Consider the following 13,048-nt stretch of genomic DNA (forward strand, 5'->3'; position numbering starts at 1 on the left):
CTCAGGGAGGAGGGTAGACGACTGGGAGCTCTAGGAAGCCGAAATCCAGATGCACAGAGCGCGCGACCCGAGTTGGGGTTCCCTAGGGTGCTGGGATAATGCAAGTGGGGATGTCTGCCGGGGACATCAGGGGCTGAAATCAGGGGTGTCCACTGCAAGAGACCCAGGAGGGAGAGAGGCACCGAGGGAGGAGGGAGGGAGGGATGAGACGTCTACACCACCCCCGGACACGGCAGCCCAGCCCACGGGGCGTGGCGCCTCTCCGGCCCTCCCACTCCCCCGCGACCATCCAGGCTGGGCCAGGCCCCGCCGGCCTTGGTGCTCGCACACCTCCCCGGGCCTCGGACTCCCTCCCCCGAGCCCCCCGCCCCCGCCGTGTCGGGGGAGGGGGAAGCGAGCTCAGGGCCCGAGCGTCCCTCAAAACTTCTTGCAAGTTCACTCCTGCGCCTCCCGCCCCAGCTCCGCTCAGCTTCCCTGGGCCAGGAAGGCCCGTGCCCGCCCCGGCCACTCCCGCCCCGGTTACATAAGGTCGCGGGGAGGCGGCCCCCTACCCGGCCTGAAGGGAGGGGCCCGAGGGGCTCCGCCGCTGACAAGCTGCACCGCTCGGGCCACGCGCCGGGTACCCAGGGCTGCACCGGCTGCGGATGGGTGGCGGTGCGGTGCGCCCTGTCCTGCGCGAGTCTGTACCCCCATCCACCCACCCCACCTGTCTCGGGCACCCACAGGATGGGAGTGCGGAGCTGGCGTTCCCCGGTCCCCCGTGCACCCCTTGCCCCCTAGCCCCGCTCACCTCGCTTTGAAGGTCAATCTGTCCGCCGCCGGCGCCCTGTGGTTCCGGCAACTTGTCCAAGTTCGGGTGCCCGGCGCCCGATCTTCACCCGCCGCCCGCTGTCGGGCTCCTCGGGCTACGCGCCACCAGCCAGGCCCGCCCCGTCCGCCCTTCCCGCCGCCGTCGGCGCCGTCGCCGTTCTCTGCGTCCCGCCCGCAGCTGCCGCCTCCGCTGTCACCTAGCCCCGCGCCCGGCGCTCGGGCTTCGGCTGTCACTCCGCGCCCACTTCCCGCTGCGCCCGGCAGAGGGCAGCACCCGCCCCCTGCGGACCGCCCCCGGAGGCCTACCGCGGCGCCCGCTGGGAAACGTAGTCCCTGCCGCAGCCGCGCGGGGCTCGCCGGGATTTGCAGTTCTACCCTGCTGGCCGAGATTCCCAAGGAGTCAACTTTTGACTTTAAAAAGTTTGTCCCCTTTTTCCCTTTTCAGATTTTCTTTCTCTCCTCTATCAGTGATGTCCAGAGCTAGAACCTTCTACATTATGACATCTTGAAGGGACCAATACCAAGCTACTTTTCTAAGACTGTGAGAAAGATATAGGGTCCCATGTGGTTCCTCCTGGTGTATGTCAAATACGGTGCAATGGGAGACACACTCAGAACTGCCGGCAGCAACCTGAGGAGTTACCTTATCCTTTAGGAAATGCCACTTGGGGGGACTTATTACTTTTGTTAAGTAATAATAATGTTATTCTATTATTCTTTCAGGACAAGCCAGTATGAAGCAAAACTGTAGTTTATTTTAAAATATGTATGTAAATAAAATACACACACACACACACACACACCAAGCTGGCCTTGAACTCACAGACATACTCCTGTCTCTGCCTCTCCAGTGTTGGGATTAAAGGCATGTGTCACCATTGCCTGACTTAAAAATATGTTTTAATATAATCTAAAATACAAAGGTTAAGAGAAACAGGCAAGCTGGGCAATGGTGGCGCATGCCTTTAATCCCAGCACTTGGGAGGCAGAGGCAGGCAGACCTCCAAGTTAGAGGTCAGCCTGGTCTACAGAGTGAGTTCCAGGACAGCCAGGACTGTATGTACACAGAGAAACCCTGGAGAAAGAGAGAGAGAGAAAGAGAGAGAGGAGGTACCTTAGGGAGAGAATAGGTCCACCAGAGAAACTGGGTGTGGACTTCTCATTGTCTTTTACAATAGCCAGCTTTCTTGTTTTGGTGAGCTGAAGTTATCTCTGGAGGACTGCTGAGAAACTTAAATAAGATCACAGGATGTTTCCTGAGGTGTGCCTGATAGTGTTGTAATTGACCAGGTAAAAGATCATAAAGAAAGCTAGGATATCTTAACAGTACACGAAACAGTCTTATTTATGAGGCTCTCAGACAGTGCCTCGCGAGAGTGGAGGCCCTACTCCAGGGCACACATGCTCAGGCTGTAAGCCTGGTTTATTGCTATTTTTACCATTATTTTGTTTTGTTCAAACAGGGACTCACTAAATAACCCTGGCTGGCCCATAGTTCACTGGTAGATTTTGCTGCCCTTGAACTCACAGAGCTCTGCCTGCCTCTGCATTCCGAGGGTGCATCACCACTACCGGAGTGTTTTCTGTTTCTAGCTCTTAATGAAATGGTCTCTGTGTTGACAGTCCTCAGGAGATGTTCATTGTGCTAGAAGTCATAACTCTCGGCCGACAAAGACTTCATCCAGACCACAGAATGCGGGGACTCCTTTCTTCTCAAGTCCCATAATTCCCCTGCCTACCCTGTCTCAATTTGGGATGGGCTGCAGGACCTGCATCTTGCCCTTTTGTCCCAGCCATAAGTGAAGAGGCAAAGTTGAAACAGCGTCACCGCCATTTTACTGCTCAGGCATTTCCCAGTCTCCTTTTACGTCTCTTCCTCCAACTTAGCTTCTTCTCCTTTTTTCTTTACCCCTTCCACCTCCTGCTTGTCCCCCCTCCTTTCCTGTTCCCACAATGCCTGAGTTCCAGGAGTCTGACAAGTCACAGCTTTGCTCAGGTCCCCCACCCCACACACCCCACACACAAATGACCCAACAGGCTGGTTAATGTGGAGAGCTATTTATTAGGGTACAGAGTAAAGGCAGGCTGGGTGCAGAGAGGAAGGACAGAGGGTGCTCCTCACAAAGGGCTGGGGGTGTCCAGACGGCAAATCTAGGCGGCAGTGGCAAAGCCCACCTGGTTATTGCCCATGTCGAAGACAGCATAGTACGACCTGAGGAAGACATCCCCAAGGATCCAGAAGGGCTGGCCATCCTCAGAGGTCAGAGGGGTGGTCTCAAGGCCCACCATGCAGACGCCATCCTCCTGTTTAAAGGAAAGACAAGAGTCGCTCACTTGCTCATGGGTGGACTGAACTTTAGCCCTTGAGCGACACAAAGGCTGTCCAAAGGGCTCGTGGGACAGCCGGCCCTCCATAGCAAGGGACTGCTGGGGCTCAGGGAGAGAGGGTGCTGCGTCCCCAACAGTGTGGAGGGCATCTCCCTCCACAGACTACCCTCCCCCTGCTCCTGGCCTGCAGTGGTTAAGTCAGGCAGTTAAGCCTTGAGGACTGACTAACTTGGATTCAAACCTTAGCCTAGATTTTTCTCAACCCACTCGAAATCCTACCCGAACCCGAACCCACAGGAACCGGCAGGAAGCCACAGGAACCCGAGGCCTTACCTGGAGGATGTAGGAAGACGGTGACAGAGGGAACTGGACACCGTTGAGAACAAAGTTGAAGGTAGGCAGGCTACTGACGCTGTCACAGCTCACAAAATACTGCAGAAAGGAACACGGCCCAGGCCAACACGTCTCCTTCAGAACAGTGTCCATCACTCCTGACACCTCAGCATGCTGTGCCCTAGGCCCGTACCCCAGTCTGCTTTGGATGGGGGGCACAGCACGCCAAGGGAACCCTGACTTACGTACTATTAGCATTCAGCAGCGTTGGCAGAGATGGGGAGGGACTCGAGGAGCCCACTACACCTAAGCTCTGTTCCTGACCGAATTTCTGCTCTGAGAGAGAGCGCTTCCTCTGCAAGCGCCCTTTAACATGCAGATCTGTAGAACCTGTAGCCTATCAGCCCCCTCCCCGCAAAATTAGTGACAGTGGGTCCAGTAGGCAAACTCTCTACTGGCCTTAGGAGGGAGAGGGAGGCGAGGGGCTTGTGGACGACAAAGCCGCCCCTTGTCACTCATTTGCTTGGCTCCAACTTCTAGTCATTTTACTCTAATCCTAAAGGCCAGACAATGTTTAACCCAAGGTGACTTCAGCTCAGAAGAGATTCTTGCTTTGCCGTATTCCCGAGCTCCAGCCTCCAGGTCTGCCGTCTAACAGGGCCTGGAGGCCAGGAATTCAGCTAGCTCTGTGTTCCCAAAGAGGAACTGTGAGGCCACACACACTCCCACCACCCCATAGGAGTGTGAAGAGGGGGCGAGCCCTCGCTACCACACCCACCTCTCCATACTCTCCTTCCTGGGCTCCGATGGCCTGAAGAAGGTCACTCAGGTACTGAGAGGGCATGGTGAGCAGAGAGGTGCCTGTGTCTACAATGCCTTGACAACCCTGAGAACACCAGCCGGAGACCTGGTCACCGATAAGGAAGCTGAAAGGCAGAGGGCAGTAGCTTTAGTCCCAACGGTCCCGGGCAGTCAGGGGGGCTGGCCACCACGGTGACACCGGTGGCCGCAAACAGCGACAAGCAGTTCTTGAAGAAGGCAAGGGGACCCCACTTCACATCACCCTTAGCGTCTACTCAAAGCCTTTGAATGGCCACTGCGTCTACTTCCAGATTCTCAAGGAAGGCTGTAGACACTGGAAGCCACAGCCACTGGTTGTTGCAAGGACTTCGAAACCTGTGGCGTTGGACTACAGGGGACGTCACGTTTGAGATGTTATGCGCTGCCCCTCCTGGTGTGGCCTCCAACCCTTCTTCTCCAGATTTAGCTGGACACTGGTGCTCCTGTATAGGTCAGCTGTGACTTTGGGGGGAGGGCGTATCTTAGAGGTCCTCTCCTACCTATCCCCGCCAGCAGTGCCTGGATGGATGGGTGAGAGGGGTCCTGTCACAGACTCACTCATCGATGCTGATCTGCCAGTAGAGCTCCTGGGTGAGAGGAATCCAGGTGATCTCTCCAGTGTAGAGGCTCTCATCCACACCTCCGAAAACGATCTGTCCACCGTTAGATCCCTGCTGGCTACAGAAGAAGAAGGAAGGATAAGGAGGGAACCGCAAAAGGCTTCCTGTGGTGAGTTAGCCGTCTTCAGAGAAGAGCTCTTCCCTCTGAGGCTTCCTGAGGACAGGCTAGGCCTCCCTCAGACTGCAGCCCCCTGCAGACGGGATATGTTCCCCTCAGATGGGCTCTATCTGGGCCTCTCGAAATCCCCAGTGCGTCGGACTCTGGAGTGATGGAGGGGCAGCTACTTTGTGGGCCAGCTCGTTAGCTTTTCTCCTGAACAGAGAAGAGGGGATTCGATGATGGAGGAGGAGGGAGGCTTTGCACAGGGTTCCAATAGACCTTCTGGCAAACAGCAGGTTGTAGGGATGGGTGGAGCTCCCAACGGGGACAGGTAGAGAGATTGCAAACAGAAGCAAAATCCAGTCAGCAGAGTTGGTGACAATGAAGGGTGCCAATGTCAGATGGAGGCCCTGAAGCCACAGGGAGGGTGTGGACACTCTCTAGAAGGTGGCTAACCCTGAAGAAAACAAGACAGAAACATGGGCCCAGACGGCGCCTGCTCTTGTTTGCTAGAAGGATAACAACGGGTTAGAAGTCAATCCTGGGCCAAGCCCCAAAGACTCCAGGACCAGTTGGAACAACAGATCAGAGATGAAGCAAGAGATTGCTGTACAAAAGAGACTCAGAGTGGAAAATCTGGGCCAGGAAGGGCCAGGTGGGGCGGGCACAGGAGGCAGACCCAGGGAGTGTTAGTTAGAGTGAAAGCCACTCCAGATTTGAGCTTGTCACGGCCAGGGGACACAAAGAACAAATGGGCTGCCAGGATGGCTCAGTAAGTGAAGGTGATTGCGGCCAGACTGACAAGCTGAGTTCCGTCTTTGGGACCCACACGGTGAAAGTTGAGAACTGACTCCTGCAAGTTGTCCTTTAACCTCTGCAAGCTCACTGTGGTATGTGGCCCGACCCCTGGTCTAATACAAATAAATACATGTTGAAAAAAATAGGAACGGGCAGGAAACAGACATGGGGTGGGGAATGCAAAATTCCGGAGCTGGAGAGGAAGGCTCGGGGACAGGTGTGGCTGAAGCCTCCAGCCCACAAACCTTTGAACCCCAGCTGAGTAGTGGAAGGAGAGAGAGACTGCTAAGTGGTTGCTTACCTGCCCAGGTAGACACCGAAGAGGGGCTGGGAGAGAGCACCCTCCTGCAACAGACCCTGCATGGCGGTGGTGGCGCCCCCTGCAGACAGGCTGGGGAAGGCCAGGCCCATGATGCCATCGAAATCGGCATAGACAAAATTGGTACCTGGCTCATTCTCACTCAGGCCAAACTCCTGGTTGGGGACCTGAATGCCTTGGATCTGGAGCGGAAGTTAAAATCGGGGGTTAGTGACACACCAGGCTGGACCTACCTCCATCCCCCAGGCCCCTGTCCCCAGAGACCACTCCTGTCCACCTCTCTCCTCCTTAACTCCCAACCCTTGGAAGAGCTATGTTCCTGAAGGAAAATAACCACAACCAAAGGGTTGGTCGTGGCTTCCCCAGCTCCTGGCACAGAATGGCCATCAGTGAGTATCAGCCCTGTGAAAGGACGCGGTCCTGTGCCGACTTCCCATCCTATGAATCGCTTTTCCATCGCATTTCAGGGGCTTCGTTTAAAACGCCCGTCCCCCTCCCACCCCGACCCAGGAGTAGGGAAGCTCACTCACAGTCAGGGTGTCATAGCCGAAGAAACCAGTAAGGCTGCCGGTGCCGTACTGCAGGGAGAAGGTCTGCCCTTCGGTGTAGTAGGTGGAGGACTTGCTGGGGTTGAAGCGGGGGTGTGTGGCTGCAGGGGAGGCAGGACACAGAGGTCAGGCAGCTGAGTGGAGGGCTTCCTCCTCAGGCTATGCTTGAACTGGGTTTCAGCGTCCCCTACTCACAACAGCAAGACAAGGGATGAGCACCTGAGGCTTCCAGCATTGACTCACCCATGAGCTGAAGGCCCCGTGACTTACACGGTAAGCTCTGGAACTATGGCCTTGGTGGGCAGGGTTGGCTAGACTTTATCTCTGTATCCTAGGTCCCTGGAAAGCCCTAGCGTGGACTGACTACTTCTCCCCCCTTAAGAGTGAATGGGCCTCTAAGCATTATTTTCATCCCACAGCGTCCACCTGTTCTAGAAGTTGGTCAAGACCCTGAGGTAGCATGAGATATAACCAAAGAGAGACTCTTTGGGCTAGAGATAATAGGACCCCAAGGCTCTGATAGGGGCCAAAAAGGCGTGCCCAAATTTCATCTGCCTGCCCAAACTATAGCAGGGCCAGACTACACCCAGCATTGCTCCAGCCCATCCTTTAGACACACTTGATGCAAACTTGATGGGTAGTGAGGGCAGGTAGGTGGATAGAGGCAGAGTTGGCTGTGGTGAAATAGAGTGGAGATGGTATTGTCTCGGTCACTGGGGCTGGATGGAATGGAATAAAACTTAGTGGGTGGGGTGGGATGGCACAGATGAAGTATAAATTGCTTGGCAGGAAAGGCAAAAGAGCCACCTAGCTGCAAGGCCAGCCTCGTTGACGAGGCTTGGATCCATCATGCGACTGCATAACCCTGCCATCTTCTCCAGGAATGAATCTCTCCCAGCATTCCTAGGGAAGTGTCTGTCCCCTCCGCTGCCCACCCATCACTCACTGCAGGCCTCGCTCTTGCAGTAGACGGAAGGCACCCACAGGTTGGAGGAGCCAGTGTCGAAAAGGACCAGGAAGTTCTGGGGTGGAGTCCCGATGCTGATCTCACCAAAGTAGGCAGCCTAATGGGGGCGGGGGGGGGTCACAGAGTAGACCGTTTAGCTCTGAGGGATCCGGGGTTTAGCAACTCCAAGGTAAGCAGGAAGGAGCCAGCTGCTGCCCTCCAGACCATGCCAAAACCAGTGGCCCTCGTCTTCCCATGCCCAAGGATGCTCAATCTATGTTGCCTAGGGCAAACTCTCTGAGGGCTCAGCTGCAAGGTCAGGAAGGACTCCTCCCCGGGCTCTTTGAACAGTTGCCCATGGCAGATTGGGAGAAGGGAGTGCACCCCAGAGTGGGAAAACAGGGAGCCCTCAGGCAGCAAGGACAGTGACATCATGGAGGTGTGTGTGTATGCGTGTTTGTGTGTTTGTGCGTGCACATGTGTGCGTGTGTGTGCGTGTGTATGTGTGTGTGCGCGTGCGTGCGTGGGGGGGGGCGGGGGTGTTAAGGCTTACATCCATGTAGGCTATGGGCTCGTAGAGAACACTGAAGTCACCAAAGTTGCCGAAGCGGTACTTCTGGCCAGGGTCATACTTGTGGCTTTTCAGAAAGTCATTGAGCACACCGTTTTCTTTCATGGTCTGACGGATAGTCTTCATTTTCTTCAGGGGGACCCTGCAGAAGGCTGCGTGTCAGGTCAGGCCATCCCTTCTCTCCCTCTTCCTTTCTCCTTCTTAACCCCTCTGTCTCCCTGACTCTGTCTCTCTGACCCTGTCTCTCTGTCTCTGTCCCTGACTCTGTCTCTCTATCTCTCTGCCTCTGTCTCTGACTCTGTCTCTGTCTCTCTGTCTCTCTATCTCTGTCTCTGACTGTCTGTCTCTATCTCTCTGTCTCTATCTCTCTGTCTCTGTCTCTCTGTTTCTGTCTGTCTCTGTCTCTATCTCTCTGTCTCTATCTCTCTGTTTCTGTCTGTCTCTGTCTCTGTCTCTCTGACTCTGTCTCTCTGTCTCTGTCTCTGACTCTGTCTCTCTGACTCTGTCTCTCTGTCTCTGACTCTGTCTCTCTGTCTCTGTCTCTCTGTCTCTGACTGTCTGTCTCTATCTCTCTGTCTCTGTCTCTCTGTTTCTGTCTGTCTCTGTCTCTATCTCTCTGTCTCTATCTCTCTGTCTCTGTCTCTCTGTTTCCTGTCTGTCTCTGTCTCTGTCTCTCTGTCTCTATCTCTCTGTCTCTGTCTCTGTCTCTCTGTCTCTCTGTCTCTCTGACTCTGTATCCCTCTGCTTCTCTCCTGTACCTGTCTCCATCTCTCTGCTGTGCTACCCACCCATGCCCGCTGTTTGTATCTGTCTCCCCATCTCTCTGCCTTGATTTCTTTCCAGCTGTCTCTCCCTTGACTTTTCCTTCTTCTTTCTTAATGCTTGCTCTGAGAAATTAACCAGCTTCAGCCGCCACCCTTGCCCACGTGGAAGAACCCTGCTGTCCAGTCGTTCCCCCCCTCCCCCCGCTCTGATAGATGTCCTAATTCCCTCCCAAGAAGGGGAAGGTGGCTTGGAGAATCATCCTTCTTAGCATCAGTCTTTATGCTTTTGAGTTAGGGTCTGTGTGTCTCAGGCTGGCCTCAAACCTATTGAACCTTTAACCCCCAATCCTTCTGTCTCTACCTCCCAAGCGTGTGCCACCACACCCAGTTTATAGAGTGCTGAAGATCCAAGCCAGGGTATGTTATAAGCTAGACAAGACTCTACCAACTGAGCCACCTCCCAGCCTGCACTGGTACCTTTTCTAAAGGGACCAGAGAAAGCAGATTCACCTCCAAGACTCCTTCCCTGTGGTGGCCTTCTGACACCAAGCGCTGACTGATGAGACACAGCATGGATTAAGGGGAACAATACTAACTCTCCCTGTTTACAGCCCAGGGACATCACTGAGCCTCCCTGGACAGTCCATGGGCAAAGTGGCTTGGCAGTTCCAGAGTTAGACCTTAGGAGTTGTGGCTTCTGCCCACGTCACCAGAAGCATGATCTGAGAGCTGGTGCTGGCTGCCACCTCCCAGGGGCCTCTGTAGATCCACTTGCTCTGCAACCCACAATTCCCTTTCCTTTTACTTCTTTCGGCATCTGAAATCCTCCATCTCTTAGGACTCCACATTTCAGGCGTCCTCAGCTAACCCCCTCCACAAGAGCCACACCAGCCACCTCTATGGAGTTTGTTTGCAGCACAGAACTTTCTGGAAGGAGTGGCTTTTCACCCAACAAAGTACCAGGTACCAGGCCTGGTAAGATGGCTCAACAGGTAAAGGCACTTGCTGCCAAGCCCGGCGGCGAGAGTTTAGTGCCTAGACCTATAGGACAGACGAAGAGCACTGGCTTCTGTAGTCCGCCTCCGCCTCTGACGCCCACATGTATTCAGTGGCGCAGCTGCACTCATACCCCCTTCCCATACACAAAATAAATGGAGTCATAATTCAAAAAGAAAGTATGAGGTACCAAATCTACAGAGACTCAAGTCCACGGGCATCATTTATAACCTGGGTAATCTCCCTCACTGCTTTAAATCATCTCTGGGTTACTATGAATGCCCAGTAAGCGGCTGAAGACACAGCTCAGCGGTTCAGAGCACTGTTAGCTTTTCCACAGAGCAGGGTTCAATTCCCAGCACCCACAATCAGCTGTAACTCCAGCCCCAGGGGATCTGACACCCTCTTCTGGCCTCGACAGGCACCAGGATCCTGGCTTCCACTTAGGGTTCCCTGGGCCTACAGGCCATCTTCCGTCTTACCTGATCAAAGCCGCCTCCAAGAGCGGGAGGCAGAGCAAGGCTACTACCAGCCACTTCATGATGCCGATTCGAAGCTGGTCTCACAGGATAAACCACTTCGAGCTCAACCGTGGTGGTGGAGTGAAGACCTGAGCACTGCTCCCTCCTTTTATACGCCCAGGAGCTAGCCCAGCCCCTGCCCCGCATCCCTAGGTAAGCATGACCTCGGGGCCGAGGTGTCCCTTGGACTCCACGTATCAATGGTGTCTGTGTGTTTTTCCTTCTGGAGCATGACCATGTCACTTTTCATCTTATTGACTTTTTAATTCACACAGGGAAGGCCAGGAGGTAAAGGTGATAAGAGGGAACAAAGTGGCCGCACAGTGGAGTGGCAAGGATTACAGTTCTGGGAAGCAGGGCCATGATATGGGAGTTTGGGGGTGAGGACTTGAATGAGGGGCCAGGGACCTGACGGTCGGTTCCTCAAGCTTGGCACTAGTGACGCTTGGGAGGAAACAATTCCTTGTCCTGGACATGGTCCTGTCCACCGCAGGATGACCACAGTTATTCCATTTGCCCGTTAAATGCCAGGAGCAGAACCCCCCCCCCAGCTGTAGCCACCGTAATGTCTCCTGCCGTTGTTGGCTTCCCCTTGGGGACAAGTCCTTGTGAACTGCTGTTCTCCGTACAAGTGACATGCTTGGAGGTACAACTTAAGTCCTGTCTCCGAGTACCCCTTAACCCTCTGGCAGGTGCACTTCAGGATGTCTAGGGCCTAAGGGGCCTGGGACCAGGCTGCTGGTGACGGTGTGGGCAGTGCTGAGGTCGATGCTCGTGGATGAAGTCAGAATGGAGGGTTCAGCAGGAAGTCCTGTCCTAATCCAGCAGGACTCACCCACGGGGGGAAGTCCCCCCAGCTCTGGCCATAAGAACCACAAAAGATGCCCAGAGCAAGATGTGGACAGAGGGGCCACGGGGCCCTCACTGTTCCCCTTGTCTCTTCTCCTTCCCCGTGCTCCCGGGGTCTTTATTGGTTGGAGGTTTGGGGCTGGGCTTGAACCTAGGGTCTCATATATGCTAGTCAACTACCGCTGAGATGCGCCCAGCCTGTTTGTGGTTGTGTGCATGTGGTGTATGCATGTTTGGCGATGTGGGCACATGCACCCATTGATGCAAGCACACGTGGAAGCTGGGGCTGATGTCAGGAGGTCTTCTTCAACTGCTTACCCACCTTGTTTTCTGAATTTTCAAATAAACTTTAGTGCATTTACTCTGTGTGTGGGGGGGTGAAGGATGGGAGGAGGGAGGGAGGGGGACGATTTTGTGTCAATGGAGTTTTTCTCTCCTTCCACTATGTGGGTCCTGGGGATTGAACTTGGACTCTCAGGCTTGGTGGCAAGCTCCTTTACCCACTGAGACATTTTGCTGGCCCTCTACCTTATTTTTTTTAATGAGGGGTTTCTCAGTGAATCCAGAGCTTGCTGCTCTATCTAAAGTCTAGTGAGTCCCTGGGCTCTGCTTACCTCTGTTCTCCAGTGCCGGGGTCACAGATGCCACCACACCCTGCTCTTTATGTGGGTGACAAAGATCTGAACTCAAGTCCCCATGCTGAACTCAAATATAATCTAGGTTATATTTAATTTTATTTTTTATTTGGAGGCAGGTCTCACACTGTAGACCAAGTTGGCTTGGAACTTACTATGTAGCCCAGGTTGGCCTGGAATTCTCAACATCTTTCTGCATTATCTTCCCAAGGTCAGGGATTATAGGTAGGAGCTACCGTGCCTGGATCTTTTTATTTTTGAGACAAACATTTACTGAGCTGTACGGGCCAGACTTGAACTCATGCTGTAGCCTAGGCAGTCCTTGAACTTGTCATCTCCCTGCCTCAGCAGGTAGGTAGGATTATAGGCCTATACCAACTAGGGCAGGCATCCTTATCTTTAGGGCTTCTAAAAATCCCTCTGTCTCTCCCATTACCCTCTCCCAAGCCCTTACTCACCTTAACTAACCATGCTTTTGGTCCCCCATAATCTTTCTACAACATTCCCAAGACTTGAGTTAGCTAGGCCACCAGTCTGACCACCAGCCAGCTATTTGGAATGAGTAGGAAAAGCCCCCTGCCAGGTTTTACCCCAGACTCGGGGCCCATAGAGATTTATCACACCCTAGCATTGTAGGCAGAAGGTTGGGACCAGATCTGCTAGCCACCTATGTCATCTACCCAGTAGGAATTTTCCATTCTGGCCACTGCTGCCCACCACCTGGCCGAAGCTCTGGCACCTGCCCAGGCCTGTGATGAGGGAGAGAAGGGGGATGGGGGCCAGGAGTCTGCCTGGGCCTGGCACAGATCAGGAGCTCTCTGCATGCTTGTGTTCCAAGATCAGCTCACCTCTCTTTCCCTGCAGTCTCCAGAAACCCACTGGAGTCTGGACTGGGGGAGTAAGCTACAGGATCCTCAGATTTGGGAGAGCAGCAAAAAGATAGCGAGAATCCTTGGGAGCTTGCCAGGCCGTGGAATGTTCTAAGTCCTGTGGGGCTGCTGGATTCCCCAACCTCGCCCTTCAGACATCTTTCCTTGCTAGGACGCCAGGACTCCTTGCCAGTGGAACCT

At 54.3% G+C, this 13,048-nt stretch overlaps 2 protein-coding genes across 2 annotated transcripts in view; both read right to left on the reverse strand.

The window, feature by feature from the left end:
* Nucleotides 1-1,052, reverse strand: part of Tfeb (transcription factor EB) — a 52,716-nt gene extending 51,664 nt beyond the window's left edge. Inside the window, exon 1 of the mRNA XM_051204623.1 lies at nucleotides 791-1,052. The gene's annotated coding sequence lies outside the window, so the exon portion shown is untranslated. The remainder of the gene's footprint in view (nucleotides 1-790) is intronic.
* A 1,887-nt stretch (nucleotides 1,053-2,939) lies between these two features.
* Pgc (progastricsin) lies at nucleotides 2,940-10,625 on the reverse strand. The gene is made up of 9 exons (XM_051204637.1): nucleotides 10,456-10,625; nucleotides 8,196-8,355; nucleotides 7,643-7,760; nucleotides 6,679-6,797; nucleotides 6,131-6,330; nucleotides 4,870-4,989; nucleotides 4,250-4,397; nucleotides 3,472-3,570; nucleotides 2,940-3,114 (listed from the first exon to the last, which is right to left on the reverse strand). The coding sequence occupies exons 1-9, from the start codon at nucleotides 10,512-10,514 to the stop codon at nucleotides 2,962-2,964; spliced, it is 1,176 nt and encodes a 391-aa protein (XP_051060594.1). The 5' UTR covers nucleotides 10,515-10,625; the 3' UTR covers nucleotides 2,940-2,961.
* Between the last annotated feature and the right edge of the window lie 2,423 nt (nucleotides 10,626-13,048).

Source organism: Phodopus roborovskii, unplaced genomic scaffold (assembly GCF_943737965.1).
Source record: "Phodopus roborovskii unplaced genomic scaffold, PHOROB, whole genome shotgun sequence".
In the NCBI taxonomy this organism is placed as follows: domain Eukaryota; kingdom Metazoa; phylum Chordata; class Mammalia; order Rodentia; family Cricetidae; genus Phodopus; species Phodopus roborovskii.

What these genes read in the sequence shown, in the direction of transcription:
- Pgc (XM_051204637.1), bottom strand. Translation starts at nt 10,514, where the DNA reads ATGAAGTGGCTGGTAGTAGCCTTGCTCTGCCTCCCGCTCTTGGAGGCG. An exon ending in TTGGAGGCGGCTTTGATCAG is followed by an intron (nt 8,356 to 10,455) that starts GTAAGACGGAAG and finishes AGCCTTCTGCAG; the next exon opens with GGTCCCCCTGAAGAAAATGA. An exon ending in AGGAAGGAGAGTATGGAGAG is followed by an intron (nt 3,571 to 4,249) that starts GTGGGTGTGGTA and finishes TCCTTTCTGCAG; the next exon opens with TATTTTGTGAGCTGTGACAG.